This window comes from Saccopteryx bilineata, chromosome 6, assembly GCF_036850765.1.
Source record: "Saccopteryx bilineata isolate mSacBil1 chromosome 6, mSacBil1_pri_phased_curated, whole genome shotgun sequence".
Lineage (NCBI taxonomy): Eukaryota > Metazoa > Chordata > Mammalia > Chiroptera > Emballonuridae > Saccopteryx > Saccopteryx bilineata.
Window position 1 is genome coordinate 206,684,791 of NC_089495.1, and position 17,093 is coordinate 206,701,883.

The 17,093-nt window shown below is 55.1% G+C and overlaps 1 protein-coding gene across 1 annotated transcript in view; it reads left to right on the forward strand.

The window, feature by feature from the left end:
• The first annotated feature begins 2,139 nt into the window (after positions 1 to 2,139).
• Positions 2,140 to 17,093, forward strand: part of STK35 (serine/threonine kinase 35) — a 33,984-nt gene continuing 19,030 nt past the window's right edge. The window contains exons 1-3 of the mRNA XM_066236193.1: positions 2,140 to 2,953; positions 3,582 to 4,191; positions 16,186 to 16,935. Coding sequence (XP_066092290.1) covers positions 2,636 to 2,953; positions 3,582 to 4,191; positions 16,186 to 16,898 — 1,641 coding nt within the window. The 5' untranslated portion in view covers positions 2,140 to 2,635 and the 3' untranslated portion in view covers positions 16,899 to 16,935. The remainder of the gene's footprint in view (positions 2,954 to 3,581; positions 4,192 to 16,185; positions 16,936 to 17,093) is intronic.

Genomic DNA, 17,093 nt, shown 5'->3' on the forward strand with positions numbered 1-17,093 from the left:
CCCTCTCAAATTTTCCCCAAATAATTATAATTTCTAGTTAGAGCGATGTGTTGTTTTTACATTGTAATGACAATGGAATATTATTTCCAGCTGAGCGTTGTAGTTTATGATGTTGCAATGTTTTTCTTATAAATTATTGTTGTTTTCTCGCCTTTAAGAATCACCTCGCATCTTATTCGCTTAGTTTTTTTGCGGAACAGCTCCACTGTCTCCCTAAATTCCCTGCCGGGACTCCAGTCCTCTGCGACCACCTCGGCTCTGCGCTCACCCTAGGGGCAGTGGAGTGTAATGTGATATTGTCAAAGTGCGGTCCCCGGCCGGGCCAGCAACATCAACATCAGCATCATCTGGGACCTTGTTAGAAAGGCGAGTTATCAAGCTCCACCCCAGACTTACTGATTAGCCACTGTGGGGGGCGGGGCCAAGCAATCTGGGCTTTAGCCCTCCGGTCATGCACACTTGAGAACAGCACTGTAATGGTGAAGAACTTAGCTACAGAAACCTAAGGCTACCGGGGTTCAAATCCCAGCCATTCCACTCGCTTGTGATGTCACCGTTTCTGAGGCTCAATCTTGCCATTCGTAAAACGGGGACAAACCGTCTCTCCCGTTTAGTTGTTGTCAGCTGCGCGCGTGGTGCTGGGCAGCGCGACGAGCTCGCTTCTTCTTAAAGACGGCCCCCAAGCTTCTGTCCACGGCCCTCTGAAGTCCCCCTCCTAGACCCCTGTCTGCTTCCCCTCCCTTAACCCCTTCCCCCTCCAGCTCCCCGCCCACCACAAAGGCCCTTTCCCATGACTCTCTGCCCGAGTCCCAGGCCACCTCCAGCCCCCAGCTCTGCCCTCTCATTTCCCGCTGCTCTTTTCCTCTGCCTGTTAGGGCAGTTTCGGCTCCCTCTCCCAGTTCCCATCCTTCCACAGTCCTCCCTGCCACCCAACCTTTCCCTCCCAGGCCGGAGTCCCTGCTTTTTCTTCTGGGACCCCCCCCAGGCTGTTTTCACCCCCTGAAGTATGGGGGTGGGAAGAGAGCGTCACCACTCTGACTTCTAATTACCTTTCCACTTTAAAGGAACGAAAGAAACATGACAGCTAAATGTAACAAGTGATCCTGAATTGGATCCTAGGGAACACCCTAAAGGACATTATTGGGACAATTAAAAAAAATGTAAATATAGAAGATGTATTAAATAAAAGAATCATATCCTGATAAATCCCCAATATTGATCATTGTTCTGAGATCATGCCCGAGAATATCCTTGCTCCCAGGAAATACACACAGAGTATATGGTGATAAAGGGACGTGAAGTCTGAACCTTATTCTAAAATGATTTAGGAATAAACAAAATTCATGGTTTACACACACACACACACACACACAGTACACAAGAGAAAAAATGGTAATGAAAATGCATCAAAATATAACAATTTGCTATTCTGGTTTAAAAATATATGAGAAGTCTTTACTATTCTTGCAATGTATACATACCCTTGAAATTTTACATATAAAAATACAGCCTTTAACTTTATCAGAAGTGGCCTGTCCCCAACCCCCGGGCATGCTTTAGCTCATTCCTTTTCTCCATCATACCTGTCACAAGTTATCCTGTGTTTAATTCTTATTTATTGATTTGCCAGCTATCTATATATTATAAATATATTTATTTATAATATATATATGGAGAGAGAGAGAGAGAGAGAGAGAGAGAGAGAGATCAGTTTGCTGTTCGACTTATTCATGCGTTCATTGGTTGATTCTTGTATGTGTCCTGAACCTGGACAGAACCGGCAACCACGGCATATCTGGAGGATGCTCTAACCAACTGAGCACGTGGCCAGGGCTATCCAATGTTTTTAATGATACCTAACATTTATTGTGTGCAAGGCCCGTCCTTGTCTGAGGTGCTTTAATTGTATAACCTCAGTGAATCCTGCAACTACTGTTCTTCTCATTTTACTAATGAGGAATGCAGACACCAGAAAGCTGATGAACTTGCCCAAGGTGACCTACATGATCTGTCGTCTCCCGTCGCACAGAATCTCAACTAAGGCAGAAACTGTTGTTCGCTGCTCTTTCCCCAACGACTTAAATGGTGCCCAGCACATTATAGGGATTTAATTAGTGATCTGTAGATTCAGCTAACAAATATTGGGCATAGGGGTATACAGTAGCAGTAAACAAAAAACTCAAAAATCCATGCAACCCTGGGAGGTAAGGCTCAGTCTATCTATTTTGCAGGAGAGGAAAATGAGGCTCGGATCTGCGAAAGGATTTACTCAAGATCAAGGGGGGGGGGTGGGCTAACTGGAGGCAGGCTGTCGATTCCAACCTAATCCCGGCGGTTCCCAGGCAGGAGCTATAAATCAATCAAACCGACCAATCCGGTCAACCAATCGGTATTTACTAGGCGCCTACGGCGTGCAGGTTCGACCTCACGCAGCACCCCGCGAGGAGAGAGGAGGGTGCGGTGTATCCAAGGCTGCTGCGGCCGCGGGAATTTGGCGCCTACTTTTTTGTAGGTTGGTTGTTCTCGCCTGTGATTGGGCCCCGCGGCGGCGGCTGCGGCTGCTCCGTCGACCTGGGCAGAACCCCGGCGGCTTGGTGGTGCACGCGCGCGCGCGCGCGCGACCCGCCTCCGGGGAATGGGCCACCAGGAGCCCCCGCCCGCGGGCAGAGCGCCTTATATAAAAAGGTTCTTTCAAAGGGTCAGATGGCGCGAACACGTGGAGAGCAGCGGGAGCCCCGACGCCGGGTTCTGCCCCGCGCGCGCCGCTGCTCCCCCCAGTGCAGCAGCCGCAGCAGCAGCAGCAGCAGCAGCAGGTTCCGGCGCACGCCGAGCGCGGGCCGCTGCCTCTCGCGCTGCTGGGGACCGAAGGCAGCCTTGGCCGGGAGCGGACCATCCCCAGCCCGGGGCTCCACGGGGGAAACCGGCCGCCCGGAAGTGGAGGGGTCTGGGCCAGGTAAGGCTGCGATCTGCGGAGGAAAAGTCAGCGCCGGAGCTGGAGCTGCTCGCCCGCCGCCTCGGGCCCTTGGGAAGGGCTGGGAAGGGCAGCTGAGCTCCGCGTCTGGCGCGCGCGGGGACGCCGAACTTTCCAGCCAGCCCCCTTCCACCCGCCGCCCTCGGGGACTTGGGCCGGCCCGCTGGGCTCCGCTCGAGCTTCATTCAATGGACGGTTGACTCGTTGGAGGACACTAGGCGGGACGCCGGGAGGGGGGGTACCACTGGGAGGCGGGCGGGAAGGAAAAGCGCCATAGGCCGAATTGTTTCTGAAAGCAGTTTTAGTGCATCGCAAAGACTGGTAGTTGTTGTTTTTCCTACTCCTACACGATAGATGGACGGAGAAGGAGGGAGACGGTTGCTTTTTCTTTGCGGCTCCCCTCGAAGCCGCAGCATGTGGTTTCGTCCTTCCCGCTGACCCCGCCCCTCCTTGGTTCTATCGGCGGCGGTGGCTTCCGTCTTAAAGGGGCCGCGGCGGCCGGGACTGGAGGAGGAGGAGAAGAAGGAGGAGGTGGGGCGCGCTGTGGCCTGCGCTCCTTGCCTCCCCCGCCACCTGGGCCTGCTCGTTTAATCGCTTCTTTCACCCACAGGTCGCAATCCAAGCTCCCGCTCCTCCGCGTCCCGGGGCCGGACGGAGGGATGAGGCAGAGGGGGCCTGGGCAGCGCCGTTGCTGCTCCCCCCGCCGCCCGAAGCCATGGAAACGGGGAAGGAGGACGGCGCCCGCCGAGGTACACAAAGCCCGGAGCGGAAAAGGCGAAGCCCAGTACTGCGGGCGCCCAGCGCGAAGCTGAGGCCGGCGGCTGCGGCCCAGGCCATGGATCCCGTGGCGGCCGAGGCCCCCGGCGAGGCCTACCTGGCGCGGCGGCGGCGGCCGGAGGGCGGCGGCGGCGGCGGGTCCGAGCGGCCGCGCTACAGCCTGTTGGCCGAGATCGGGCGCGGCAGCTACGGCGTGGTGTACGAGGCAGTGGCCGGGCGCAGCGGGGCCCGGGTGGCGGTCAAGAAGATCCGTTGCGACGCCCCGGAAAACGTGGAGCTGGCGCTGGCGGAATTCTGGGCTCTGACCAGCCTCAAGCGGCGCCACCAGAACGTGGTGCAGTTCGAGGAGTGTGTCCTGCAGCGCAACGGGCTGGCCCAGCGCATGAGCCACGGCAACAAGAACTCGCAGCTCTACCTGCGCCTGGTGGAGACCTCGCTCAAAGGTAGGAGCTGCGGCCGGTCCGGGCTCGGACCCCCGCTCGGGCCCAGACACACCCTCCTCTCTGGGGCCTGAGCGTCTGGGATACTGGGATGAGTCGTGTGCCCCCACCCCCACCCCCCCTGCACAGTCATTAGCTACTATTTTCATGACAAGCGCTCGCTTAAGTTCTGACTATTGTCTTGAAGTGCTCAGGACCACGGGTGAGCCATTATTATGAAACGTGTAGTTTTTGTAAGATGGGTCGAGGTGTGGAGGAGGGTTGGGTTCAGAGTTGGTGGAAGAACTGCAGAAGCCCCCCACACCCCCTCCACCGCGCTCTGGAAGGCCTCTTCCCTTTCCCTCCCAAAGCAAACAGAAAAGAAAACTTCGCTGAACCTGGGGGGACCCCTCCCTGCCTGGTTCCAGACACCCGCACAGTCCCCTCCCCCAGCTTCCCCCCCCCCCCCCAGACTCTTCCTAGTCTGTCTGCCTTTTCCTTTGAGACCACCAGCCCCTCGTCCTGGGAGGGACACACAAACTGTTTTCTGGCTAAGTCCTCCAGGGTCTTTAGAATGATAGCCTCACAGATGGGCCCAGCACTGTTACATAATAATATCTAACTTTTTTTTTTTTTTGTCCACTTTACATTCTTCATGTACTTCTTAACTCTTTGAGGCTCGCATTTTCTATAAGTGCTTTTACTTATAGGAAAGACAGGACTCAGGAAGGCAGGGGGGCTTGGCTGTCCTTAGGAAGACGAGTCCTCTACTTTGCCAAGTTTTCCCTACAGTTGGGCAGTGTGTCCATCCTAAGTCCTCAATGCTCATAGATCTTGTTTATGCCAGAGGAAGCCATGGATTTGTTCAGAGAGGAGAGGGCCAGAAGGGTCTGAGGGGACTTCCTCAGGGGGAGAGGTTACCAGTGTGGGTCCCAACTATGTCCTAGATGTCTTCCAGAAGGGACTCTGGGCCATAATTCTGAAAGTCCGTCCCCTCTTTCTGTAAGTGGGGAAATGAAGAAATTCAGGATCAGACACGAGCAAACATAGTTGGTGAAGGTTAATCGGCGTGTAAAGGAAGTCACATTATGCTCCTGTTTCTTCACTTTTTGTTAGAGGTCAGGGGTTGTGCACCCAGATCTGTCTTGATTCAAACCTAGAGACCCTTTCCAGTGGGCATGGTGCCCTGCCTACACCAGGGCAAACTAGAGCTGGCCTTTAAGGACGGGGGTAGGATTTGGGGTGGGGTTGGATAAGGCATTTCGTGTAGAGCTTCTGCCTGACTTTGAGATCCTATAGATTGATCCCAAACTTGTTTGCCCATGGAGCACATCCTATTTCCTGTGGGGTCAGAAACACCAAGTGGACAGGAATGCTGGTATTTTCTTCCTTCCTCTGTGAACTAAAACAGGCCTGGAGAAATGAAATATTTTGCTTGAGATGACATACTTAATATGTCCCGTTCAGTAGTTTGGGTCTTACATATATTTGAGCCTCTATTATGGGTCATGTCATGTTCTGGGCTCTGAGATAAAACGCTCAAGAGTAGCCTCCGCTTGTGACACTAGTAACTGACATGTCAGGCGCTAATGTGGGGAGCAGCAGCAAGCATTTGGGGTGTTGTTGCTGTCTTTGGTGTTAATATTAAAGTGAAGGACAATTGTTTGCTTTTAAAGTGGAGAACAAAGACCCAAATAACTCCCTTCTCCTGGCTCTAAGCCTCTCAAGTTTAGTAGTTGTAATCTGCCGCTTTGACAGCATACTGACATCACGCAGAAATGTCAGAGCTGGAAGGAGTCTTGGAGATAATGTGGTTCGGCTCTGTCCTTCAGTGGACAGTCCACGGCAGCCACCTCTTCCAGAACGGCTGTGAGGCGCAGTCCAGTGTGGGGCCACAGAGCGGGGTGTGCCTCAGCCCACCTGCATCGGACAGGCCCTTCCCTACATCCCCAGACTGTCTTCTCCTTCGCTGTGGTTAATCAGTGGTCTAGATTTGCCCAAAGGAACTCACTTGAAAAGTTTGAGGACTTAAATACTAATCAAGTTCACAGGAGAAAAAAGCAAGTTGGCTTACTAAAAGGTCTCTGTACCAAGTCAACAGGGATGAGAATCAGAAGTTAGTCAGAAGTTGGCAAGGAAAGTGGGCTTGAAAGAAGGGGGCGGAGGACCAACCAGGTGATCCTTGGAGCACGGAGGAAGGTGGGTTTCACAGCTGGGCCAAATAGAGAGTAGTGCTTCCCCCATCGGTATGAACCCTCTGGTGAATACTCAGAAGGCATTTCTAGAGTCTTAATGAGTTATTTGACAGATTAGTAATCCCATAGCCAAGAGGAAAGGGAAGCCTCTTAATGCAGTTCTTGGTATTCTCCAACTTTGTTTTATAGGCTTCTGTCTCTGTCCTTTCTTTCTCTCTCAACATGCACCAGACAAACCCTACCCAGAGCGTTAGGTGACAGCAGGAGCTTCAGAATCAGTAGCAGGCTTAGATGTCTGAGCTGGCCTTGTGTTTCACAGGGGAGGAACCAAAGCCCATAAAAGGCACAGGACGTGCCCCAAAGGACTGGCCCCAGTGCTCGCCCAGTGCCGGCATTCAGACCGGCCTCCCAGGAGTTTTAAAGCCACATTAGCAGCCTGTAAATAATTTGGTTGATGAGTTGGTGTCGTTATTTATCTTTTAAATACTTTTCACAAAAAGTAAAGACTTCCACAGTTCGTTTTCATCTCCTTGTGTTCATTGCTAAAGGACCCTGTTCTAAAAGTGCCTTAAGCTACGTTCAGGATTACCGCCACTCAGGAGAGCAGGCTAGCCCGAGCTCGCTGTCAGACGCAGGGGTTCTGCTGCTCTGAAGCACACTGATTTTAGGGGCAAAAAAAATGCAGGACCACTCTCAAGGCTCCTGAAACCAAATTAGAAAGCTGGAACCTAGCTTATCTGAACTTGATAAACACTGGCTCTGCTTTACTGATTTTTTTTTAAGTATCTTTATTATGTTTGTGTTTTTTGTTTTGTTTTTTACAGAGACGAGAGTGAGTCAAAGAGAGGGATAGACAGGGACAGACAGACAGGAATAGAGAGAGATGAGAAGCATCAATCATTAGTTTTTCATTGCGTGTTGCAACACCTTAGTTGTTCATTGATTGCTTTCTCATATGTGCCTTGACCGCGGGCCTTCAGCAGACCAGTAACCCCTTGATCAAGCCAGTGACCTTAGGCTCAAGCTGGTGAGCTTTGCTCAAACCAGATGAGCCCGCGCTCAAGCTGGCGACCTTGGGGGTCTCGAACCTGGGTCCTCTGCATCCCAGTCTGACGCTCTATCCACTGTGCCACCACCTGGTCAGGCTTTACTGATTTTTTGATGTTTGCTGTTCTCAAGGTGCCATTAGGAGGCTGACCTGGGTGGGAATCTTGGCCCTTGGGGGTTGCATCTGCACCAGTGCCTGTAATGACCGTGACCCAGGCATGTATTCCAAGAGGCTCTGCGAAGTTTCCTCATTTGGGCAGCAGACCTGCCCAGGTGACCACAGAGCAAGGTCATGCAGTGATGGGTAGCCTGGGAAACAGCGGAGGCGGCCGTGTGCATGCCCGCAGGGCAGCAGGGAAGGGAGGCCTCGCTCAGCTGCAGGAGTCGCCGGGGAGGAGGACTGCGGCTGCAGGGGCAGCAGGGAAGGGAGGCCTCGCTCAGCTGCAGGAGTAGCTCAGTTGCGGGAGTAGCTCAGCTGCAGGAGTCGCCGGGGAGGAGGACTGCGGCTGCAGGGGCAGCAGGGAAGGGAGGCCTCGCTCAGCTGCAGGAGTAGCTCAGCTGCAGGAGTAGCTCAGCTGCAGGAGTAGCTCAGCTGCAGGAGTAGCTCAGCTGCAGGAGTCGCCGGGGAGGAGGACCGCGGCCTCAGCAGGGGATTGGTGGTGGGCCGGCAAACTGCCCCCAGCCTGTGGAGTGCGCAGGGGCGCCTCAGGCTCAGCACCAGGCCAGCCCTGCCCAGGCCCTAGAAAGCAGCTCCGAGTTCTCTACTGCTGCCAGGGGCCTCAGTTATACAGAGATGAGCTACCTGGGGAGAGGCAGGGAACTGAATGGTGATCTTTGGCTGTTCTGACAGTTACGTAGATAAAAGGTGACGGTAGCGGCCTTGGGAATACAGGACACAGTATAGAACACCGGTGTTGACCTGAAGTCAGGCCTGGGCTTGCTCCCAGTTTCACCCCACAGACAAGAGCTCAAACGTGCTGATTGTGGTGTGCCAGGTCTATTCTGAAGGTTTTACACCTCTTAAGTGGCTCGTTCAGTCCTCAAAACCGTTGGAAGTCCATATTATAATTATCCCTGCTTTACAGATGAGGCAGGGGAGGCCCTGAGGTTAGTGGAATTGCCCAGGTAAAACAGCTGACCAGCCCAGGCGTTCTGGACCGGTCCGCATTCCTCGCTGGCCGTGCTGCACTTGGGACTGGTGGTTCGCGTTCTGGGTGGTTCTGTTTTCCCGGGTTGTTAAATAAGCATGATTATGTTTTACACAACAACTAACGGCTACCATTTATTTTTAATTATACATTAATCAGCGTCAGTGACTCTGCTGGTTTCTCTTGGTGCCTTGTGGCAGTGTGGCTGCCAGCACCCTTTACCTCCTTTCTGGTCTACGCTCAAGTGTCTGGGGACAACCACACAGACTTCTCTCCTGCTTCCAGACAGCTGCCTTCCTCCCGCGCACGGGGGACTTAGCTCCCAGCCCCAGGAGATGGAAACAGCCCTTACTTAATTGGAGCTGCGTTGAGTAGGGCTTTTAATACTGTGTCAACTCTCAGAGAGCTCAGCTTCCGCATAGAACTTCAGGCTGTTTTCAACCTCGGCTCCGGTTTGGCCTTAGGTTGGCGACTCTCGAGTTCTGGGTGTCTTTAATTTCCGTGTTCTGCATTCCCTGGTCTGGAACTTGGCCTCTTAGGCCTCTCCAGCTCAGAGTTCTCACCTTGATTCTTTCCACCAGTTACTGAGTGCTGGGTGTGCAGTGCCCTGCGGAGCCCAGAGACTGGCCACCCCGTCCATGTCCATGGGAGGAGCCGGGCATGGCCCCCAGCTGCGACTCCGCTGCAGCCTGTGAGAGGCGTGCTGGGGGCCAGCAGCAGAGCCTGGACTTCCTGTAGGGGAGGGAAGGGTGGGCTGTGAGGTCAGTCAGAGGCTGCCTGGCGAGGAGGAAGACCGTTGCTGACGGAGGGAGAAGTGTCCCCTGCCGCCGTGGGTGACGGCCGCTCTGCTCGGCTGGTGGAAGCTGCATTTTTGACACGATCTCTGCAATGTCCAAGGATTGACAGCTAGCCTCTCATCACATTTTCAGATGTGTGCTCTCCTGCAATCCTCTCCGTGTTAAGCCGGCGCTTTGTGACCTGGTCTCACAGCTGAGAAAAGGAAGACCCGTCGGGGTCGAGCACCTGCTGGTGCCACTGCCGTGAAGCGTCAGACTCTCACGTCCATCCGGACGGGCTTCCCGGTGTCCTCGTTCTGGACAGGCCGTCTCAGGACCACACCGGACAGCTGCCAGTGGTGTCCAGACTAGTGCCCTGGTTAGCACTCGGCCGTGGCTGCGGTGGTGCCCGGCTCTGTGCGGGAGGCTCTGCGTGTGGCCCCCGAGCCTCGTGGCGGTGGCCGAGGCGGCTGTCTGCTCCCCGTGTGTGGAAAGGGAAGCAGCTCGTGGGCTCTGAAGCCGTCTGCCAGGGTCACGGAGCCCTGGGGGTGGGAGAGGGCCACCGCGTTGACCCCCGGCCTGCTGTCGCCTTGTCCTTCTGCTAGGCCTGCGGGGGCAGAGCTGCCCCTTGGCATCGGCAGGACACTGTTTATCGCCCTGGCAGCCGCCCGAGGGGTCTGTTTTCTGGGGCCCGATGACATTGGACTAATCTTGGGAAGTACTTTGAACACACCGGCCAGTGTTGCCTCTGGCCCCAGACTTACAGGGACAGCCCAAGGTCAGTGCGCTGGGACCGAGGCTGGTCTGGGCTCCCTCCGTGGGAGGTGTCCTGAGTGGGTCCCGTCTGCAGCAGCTTCTCAGCCGACCTTCAGCTGGGCCGCTTCTTCCAGACACACGTGTCCAGCCCGTAACTAGTCAGCCCAGGTGGCTCTCGCCCACGTCAGCTGCATCTTCCCAGTTCCCTTTCCAGCCCTTTTTCTTCAACGTGATAACTTTCATGTTTGTTTGTTTTTCACATTAAACTTGCTTATGACATGGTTTTTTATTCAAGTAAATTTTGGTGAAGTATCCCAGGGCCTTTTAGAGCATCCAGCCAAATAGTAATCCCAGAGTTAACTGGTGGCTGCTCTTGGACAGTGGTTTCCAGCTCTTCGTTTTATTGATTTCTTTATTTTTAAGTTTGTTTACACTCTTCACTTTCCCTGTGCCGTGTGGAGCGCTGGTTCTGGCTGGTTTGGGTGCACACTGTGCCTTTTTTTTTGTTGCTATTGGTGATAGCTGCAGTTTTTGTTGTTTTTTGGCTTTTTGGTACTCTTGGAATAAATTGCTTGAGTGGGTTTTTGTCACATGGATTGAGCGTCTCTCAGATTGGTGATAACTGCTCACCAGCGTCTCAGCATGCTGGAGTCGATGATAGCCCTCCACTGGAAAGGGGCCCAGTGTCTGTGGGTTGGCGGTCAGTGCCAGGGGCAGGAGGGGGCTGGGTGGACACTGACTCCCTTGGGTGCAGGTCAGAGTGGGAGTGAAATGTGTAGTGTCAGATTCTGCTGCTGGCGTTACGAGGCCATCGTGGGGTGTCGGTCGGGGATCCCGGCTGCAGAGACTCCAGGGCCTGCCCCAGACTGGCTGCGGGGCCCCAGGCAAGCTCGTCAGTCTTCCGAGGCTCAGTTTCCTCACCTGCGAAAGGGGTATTATTGTCATCTAAGAGGAGAGGAGTCTGGAGTAAGTAGACAGGATTGACTGGGGGACTCTGCATTCTCCTGTCCATCACTCCTAACGTGTGGTAAGCTCTAAGTCAGGGGTCCCCAAACTACAGCCCGCGGGCCACATGCGGCCCCCTGAGGCCATTTATCTGGCCCCCACCGCACTTCCGGAAGGGGTACTTCTTTCATTGGTGGTCAGTGAGAGGAGCATAGTTCCCATTGAAATACTGGTCAGTTTGTTGATTTAAATTTACTTGTTCTTTATTTTAAATGTTATATTTGTTCTCGTTTTGTTTTTTTACTTTAAAATAAGATATGTGCAGTGTGCATAGGGATTTGTTCATAGATTTTCTTTATAGTCTGGCCCTCCAATGGTTTGAGAGACAGTGAACTGGCCCCCTGTGTAAAAAGTTTGGGGACCCCTGCTCTAAGTGCTGTTGATTCTAAACCTTTAAAACCTCTTTCTTTCAAACCCCTTCTCACCCCCCCTCTGGCTTTTCAAACCTCCTGATGAGTCTCTTGGCCTCTCATTGGTCAGTCTCCCATCCTCAACTCCTGGTGCCTCCAGAGGGACCTTGTTTCATCCATTCTAGGCATGCTCCTTCACACACTAACTTCCCTGAAGTCGGAACTGTGCGTAGTCGATGGCACACCATGGCGGTGACAGCAGCCTGCAGATCTTACTTATGTGGCCTGTCTTAAAAATGGATGACTTCTTAGATTCAATAAGCAGGACGTCTTTCTAGACTAGATCAAGAACTTGTAGTTACTTCCCGTGTCTTACAGTCAAACCTCAAGTCCCTTTGTCCGCCAGAGAGCGTGTCTCATGGCCGGACACCGGCTGCTGCGTCCCCGGTGACAGCTCCAGGTCGGTCGGGTCCTCCGCTGTCCACGCCCGGCCGCTGTGCGCTGTGCCGTCCATCCTGGGAGGCAGCTCGTGGATCGCGTGGGCGGGGCTTCTCGGCCTCCCCCGCTCCTCCCTCCCCGCCTCCCTCCCCGCCTCTTCCTGTTGCTCGGGCCGAACGGCACCCTGGGTGTTCCCAGCGCTGCGGCCAGTCTTCTTGACCCACCAGGACCCTCTAGAAAGTGGGGACCACTTCTTAACTCCGGGCGCTCCGGTGTCTGCCGAGCAACGTTCTGTGGAGGTTTCGGTGAATTGATGAGAGCCGGGTAATGAACTGGCGGAGGAGGCTTGGGACTCGGAATGGGCTGGTTTGTGAAATCCTGGCTATTTTGTGTCCCTTTCGAGGTGCTGCTGCCTTTCCATACGGTCCATACCGACTTCCTCTAACGCTGAGCGTGCCGGCGTCAAGGTTCTGGGCAGAGGAGGCCGCGTTTTTGGGAGACAGATTCCAACGCTTCCTCTTCCTCTGAGTGATGAGATCTCATTTCTGGGAGACACCTGCTTGATTCCGGCCCCGCCCTGTTCTCTGTCCCCGTGAAGGGTGGCACAGGGTGGGTCTGGGGGTACAGAGCTGGCTGCACGGTGGCACAGGGTGGGTCTGGGGGTACAGAGCTGGCTGCACGGTCTCCTGTCCGTTGGACTTGGGGGAGGAGGTCGGAACCCTCCTGGTGGTGGGTCTGCCTCTTTCGTCAAAGCCCCCGTGACCCGGGAGGGAGAGTGGCTGTGGAGGCCACGCCCTGCGGTGCCACTCTGGGCTGTGGTCTGCAGCCAGCCGCTCGCCCTTCTCCCCCTGCCCTCGCCTCCAAAGCAGTGTCACACAATGAATGGCCTTTAAAATGGCACCTGGGACCTGGTGCGCTCCCAAAGGTTCATTTCCCTCGAATCCTCACCACCTCTGAATAACACTCCCACTGCTTCTCCCGCCGGGAAGCTCACGTTTTAACTCTCATCAGTCTTACAGAGCAGAACCATCAGATTATACTAAACAAGGGAATTACAAAACTTAAGTAAAGTTTTCTTTCCTATTCAAGAACTGTAAATGTCATCTGGGAGTTCTACTAGTTGCTGTGTATCTCTGTTCCCATGATGCATCCTGAAACTGGGGAGTCCCCGTAGGCCGGCCCGGGCCCCGGGGCCCACTGCAGTGGGGGGCAGTGCTGAGGCTCCGTGAGCCCCACTCCGCCCAGCAAACCCCAGTGGCATTCTGGATCTCCAGGGCTCAGTGTCATTTCAGAACCAGCGTCTGGTAATCTCTGAAGTTTCTGCCTGTTTTCCCTTTCACAGTCCCCAGGTAAAGGATGAGATTAGGCCTGGGCTGCTCAGCAGCGGGATCGCCTGGGCGTCAGGCGCGTGTCCGTAGGCGGGCACGCCATGGAGTTTGGCTGTTGCAGCCTGAGAACTGGGACGTGTGATCATCACTTCCGTTTTCCGACCAGGTTCATCTTTTGTCTGACACATGGCCTCCACCACTGGCGTCACTGAAATCGGTCACTTCCTAGGACTAGGCTGGGGTCCAGGAGGGATAATGATGTTGGTGACAGTCAGGATGTGATGCTCTCAGAGGACCTCACACTTGCCAGACCTATTTCAGGCCTGTGACCTAACTCACAGTTCTCTGTGGAGCAGGCGTCATCCTCGTCTGCTGGATGACAAGACTGAGGCTCAGGGACTTGCCCAGCGTCTGGCCGTCCTGCCTCAGTCTCCCCTTGTTTTCCTTTGACCTGAGGATCCAGTGAACCCGTGGGACTTCCTTGCGCCTGGTCTGTGCTCGTCCCCTGACGTCAGCTCGGCCTGCGGCTCTAGAGCAATGGCTGCATCAAGGGCCCCATCCCTCTGCCATTGCGCTGAGGTGACGCAGCGGCCCGGCCAGCCTGCCTGCGGGGAGCGGTGGGAACTCCAGCCTGCCGCTCCTGTGTTGGGTGGGCGGGGGCTTCTGCCTAAAACGTGCAGCAGCTTCTGGGGAACCGCGCCTCCGCGGAGAAGGGCTCTCTGTCGCTAGGACAACTGGCGGTGGCCCCATTCGCCATCTGCCATGCCCATGGAGGCTGTGTGTGCTCCTGAGATTGGCTCCTCCCCAGTGCTCGCCCCTCCCCCAGCACCTCTGAGCCAGGCCCCTTCCCCGGAGCAAGCTCTCCGCCTACCCGCCGGGGTCCCCTCCACCCCACCCATGCGCCGACTCGGGGCACCCTTACCCCATCTCTTCCCCAGGGTTCTCACCACCTGGACTTACACTGTAGTCTGTTTTGCAGACTTGTTTTCCTTCCACTTTGGTTGCCATAGTTCCCAACTCTGTATATAAAATAACCGTCCCTCCCACCCTCTGTTTCCCCACTGCCTCAGTGAAAAAGTTGCACTGTTTTCTGATGTGGCCTTTGGAGAAGGGATTGGATGGCTTTTTAATCGTTTCCTTTCTGGCTCCACTGCCAGCAGACATTTCTTGTCCTTCTGTTTATGCGTCTTCATCGATTCAGAATTCCAATCACCACCTCATCTGCTGGTGTCTCTAGAAGGAGGGCCTCGGCCCGGGAGAGCCGTGACCTAGACAGACAGTCGTGAGATGGGAAACAGCGGACTTAGAAAAAAAACCCAAAAGCCCATCTGCTCTAAACTGGTTCTACCTGTATCACTTTGATTGTGAGTAATATAAACAAACAAATTGTACAATTACAGGGGAAATGACGCCTGTCAGGTCATGGTCAGAAACCTGAGTGCTTCTGCCTGTCGGTCTTACTGCCTTAGCCTGGAACTCCCAACGCACTGCCTGCGGCAGACCGTGGGCCTTGGGCGTCTCGGTGGGCTGGGTGGGGAGGAGGGCGTCCCGGACCACAGTGCCCTGATAACAGAGACTAAGTGGTCGGTGATGAGGGAACCCTCGGGAGGCTCTGCGAGGGGGGCAGCCCTCGACTTTCGGTAGACTCGAGACGCTGAAATGGGGTTCAGAGGACTTGGCCTTAGGCCCTGGCTTGGTCATGAACGGTTCACGTGGTCTCCTAGGACAGGCCGGCCTCGTCAGCTAAGTAAGACAGCTGTCCACTGAGGCTTCGCTCTCAGTACTGGTGGTCATCCAGTAAGGCCACGGTGTGCTGTGCGTTATTTCATAAAGAATATTGGGGTGTGCGTGGAGATGCCAGGTCCCCAGCTGCCCTGGTGCTTCTGAAGTTCAAAAGCAAAGACAGACCTGGGGTTTCAGGCCACACAACTTGATTCCACCTGTCCATCTGCTTCGGACGCGCTGTCCCCGCCAGACTGCCCGCTTACACACCTCTCGTCCGTTTGTTCTTCGTCCCGCTGAGCGGTTCCGTCTCAGCCTAGAGTTCCCTTCTTGCCGATCGACTGCCTGCCCTGTCCTTTCGGGGTAACTTGAGTCCTGTCCCTCTGGTCTCGTTAGATCTGGGAGCTCCTGCCACCTCTCACTGTTCATGAAATGGCCTCGGCGCACAGCTTACGGTGGTTGCTTTTTAGGTGCCTGTTGTCCCCCTGAGAATGAGCTTTGTGGCGACGGGGAGTGCCGTGTGCTCCCTGTGCCGGGTGTGCGGCCGGCGGGCGAGCAGAGAACTGGTGACCGGAGCGCCCCTCCAGGCCACGTTCTAGGTGCAGAGACAGGAGTCGGCACACAGGTCAGGAAGGAGGGAGGAGAGGTCGTCTGCCTGGCTGGAGTCCCAGGCATGTGGCGGTCTTCCAGCCCAGGGGGTGTGGGTGCTGTGGTTCTGCCCATTTGGAGACGGAATAATGGAACACAGTGGTTTTGCAGTCTGAGTTGAGCCTTCACTCTTGAAGTCTCTGTGAGCCTCCAGTTCTTTATTTTATCCGATGGGGCCACTGGCTCCTGCCTCTGTAGGTAGTGGCAAATACTCATCTGAAGGCCAAGGGCCAGTGCAGGCACTCTGTAAGTTGTTACACATGACACTGACAGGAAGAAGTAGAAGCAGAAACTGGGAAGGGTGAGCCAGGTTGCCTCCTGGCTGGCTGTTCACCAGTCAGCATAACCCTGAGCTGCCACCCAGGCGCCCTGCATCCCAGTCCAGGTGCTCGGTGCCGGTCCCCACCGCTTGTGTTGGCTGTGTCTCCTTAGCTGTGACTCACCCGGTGTGAGTGGAGCTGGCCGGCCAGTGTAGAGCTCCCCTTGGATGGGAGCGATGGTCCCCAGCCACTCGCACCCCGAGTAGCCCGCATTCTGGTAGCCCACGGTGGTGTGCATGTGCCCGCGCGCTCACTCAAGCTCTCTCCGGTCTTCCTTTGATTTAGGAGAAAGGATCCTGGGTTATGCTGAGGAGCCCTGTTACCTCTGGTTTGTCATGGAGTTCTGTGAAGGTGGAGACCTGAATCAGTACGTCCTGTCCCGGAGGCCAGACCCAGCCACCAACAAAAGCTTCATGCTCCAGCTCACGAGCGCCATTGCCTTCCTGCACAAAAACCACATCGTGCACAGGGACCTCAAGCCAGACAACATCCTTATCACGGAGCGCTCTGGCGCCCCCGTCCTCAAGGTGGCGGACTTTGGACTGAGCAAGGTCTGCGCTGGGCTGGCGCCCCGAGGCAAAGAGGGCAGTCAAGACAGCAAAAATGTGAACGTGAATAAGTACTGGCTGTCCTCGGCCTGCGGCTCAGACTTCTACATGGCCCCCGAGGTCTGGGAGGGACACTACACGGCCAAGGCCGACATCTTTGCCCTGGGCATTATCATCTGGGCAATGATAGAAAGAATCACTTTCATTGACTCTGAGACCAAGAAGGAGCTCCTGGGGACCTATATCAAGCAGGGGACCGAGATTGTCCCCGTGGGAGAGGCGCTGCTAGAGAACCCAAAGATGGAGCTGCTCATCCCCCAGAAGCGCAGGACTTCCATGTCTGAGGGGGTCAAGCAGCTCCTGAAGGACATGTTAGCTGCTAACCCGCAGGACCGGCCCGATGCCTTTGAACTTGAAACCAGAATGGACCAGGTCACATGTGCTGCTTAAAATTCAGGGCAAAGCATCTTGGGTGTTTTTAAACTAGGTGAGTGTACTCTTCTTGTCGTGCATGCTGTCTTCCTGGACCGGCGTCCGCCCGGGGCCCCGGGGTGGGCCCTGTGCAGTCTCAGGGGAGGCAGGGTGGAGATCTGAGTGCTTGTTATCCGAGACGCCCCAAGTCTGAGGAGGAGCCACGGGGATTCT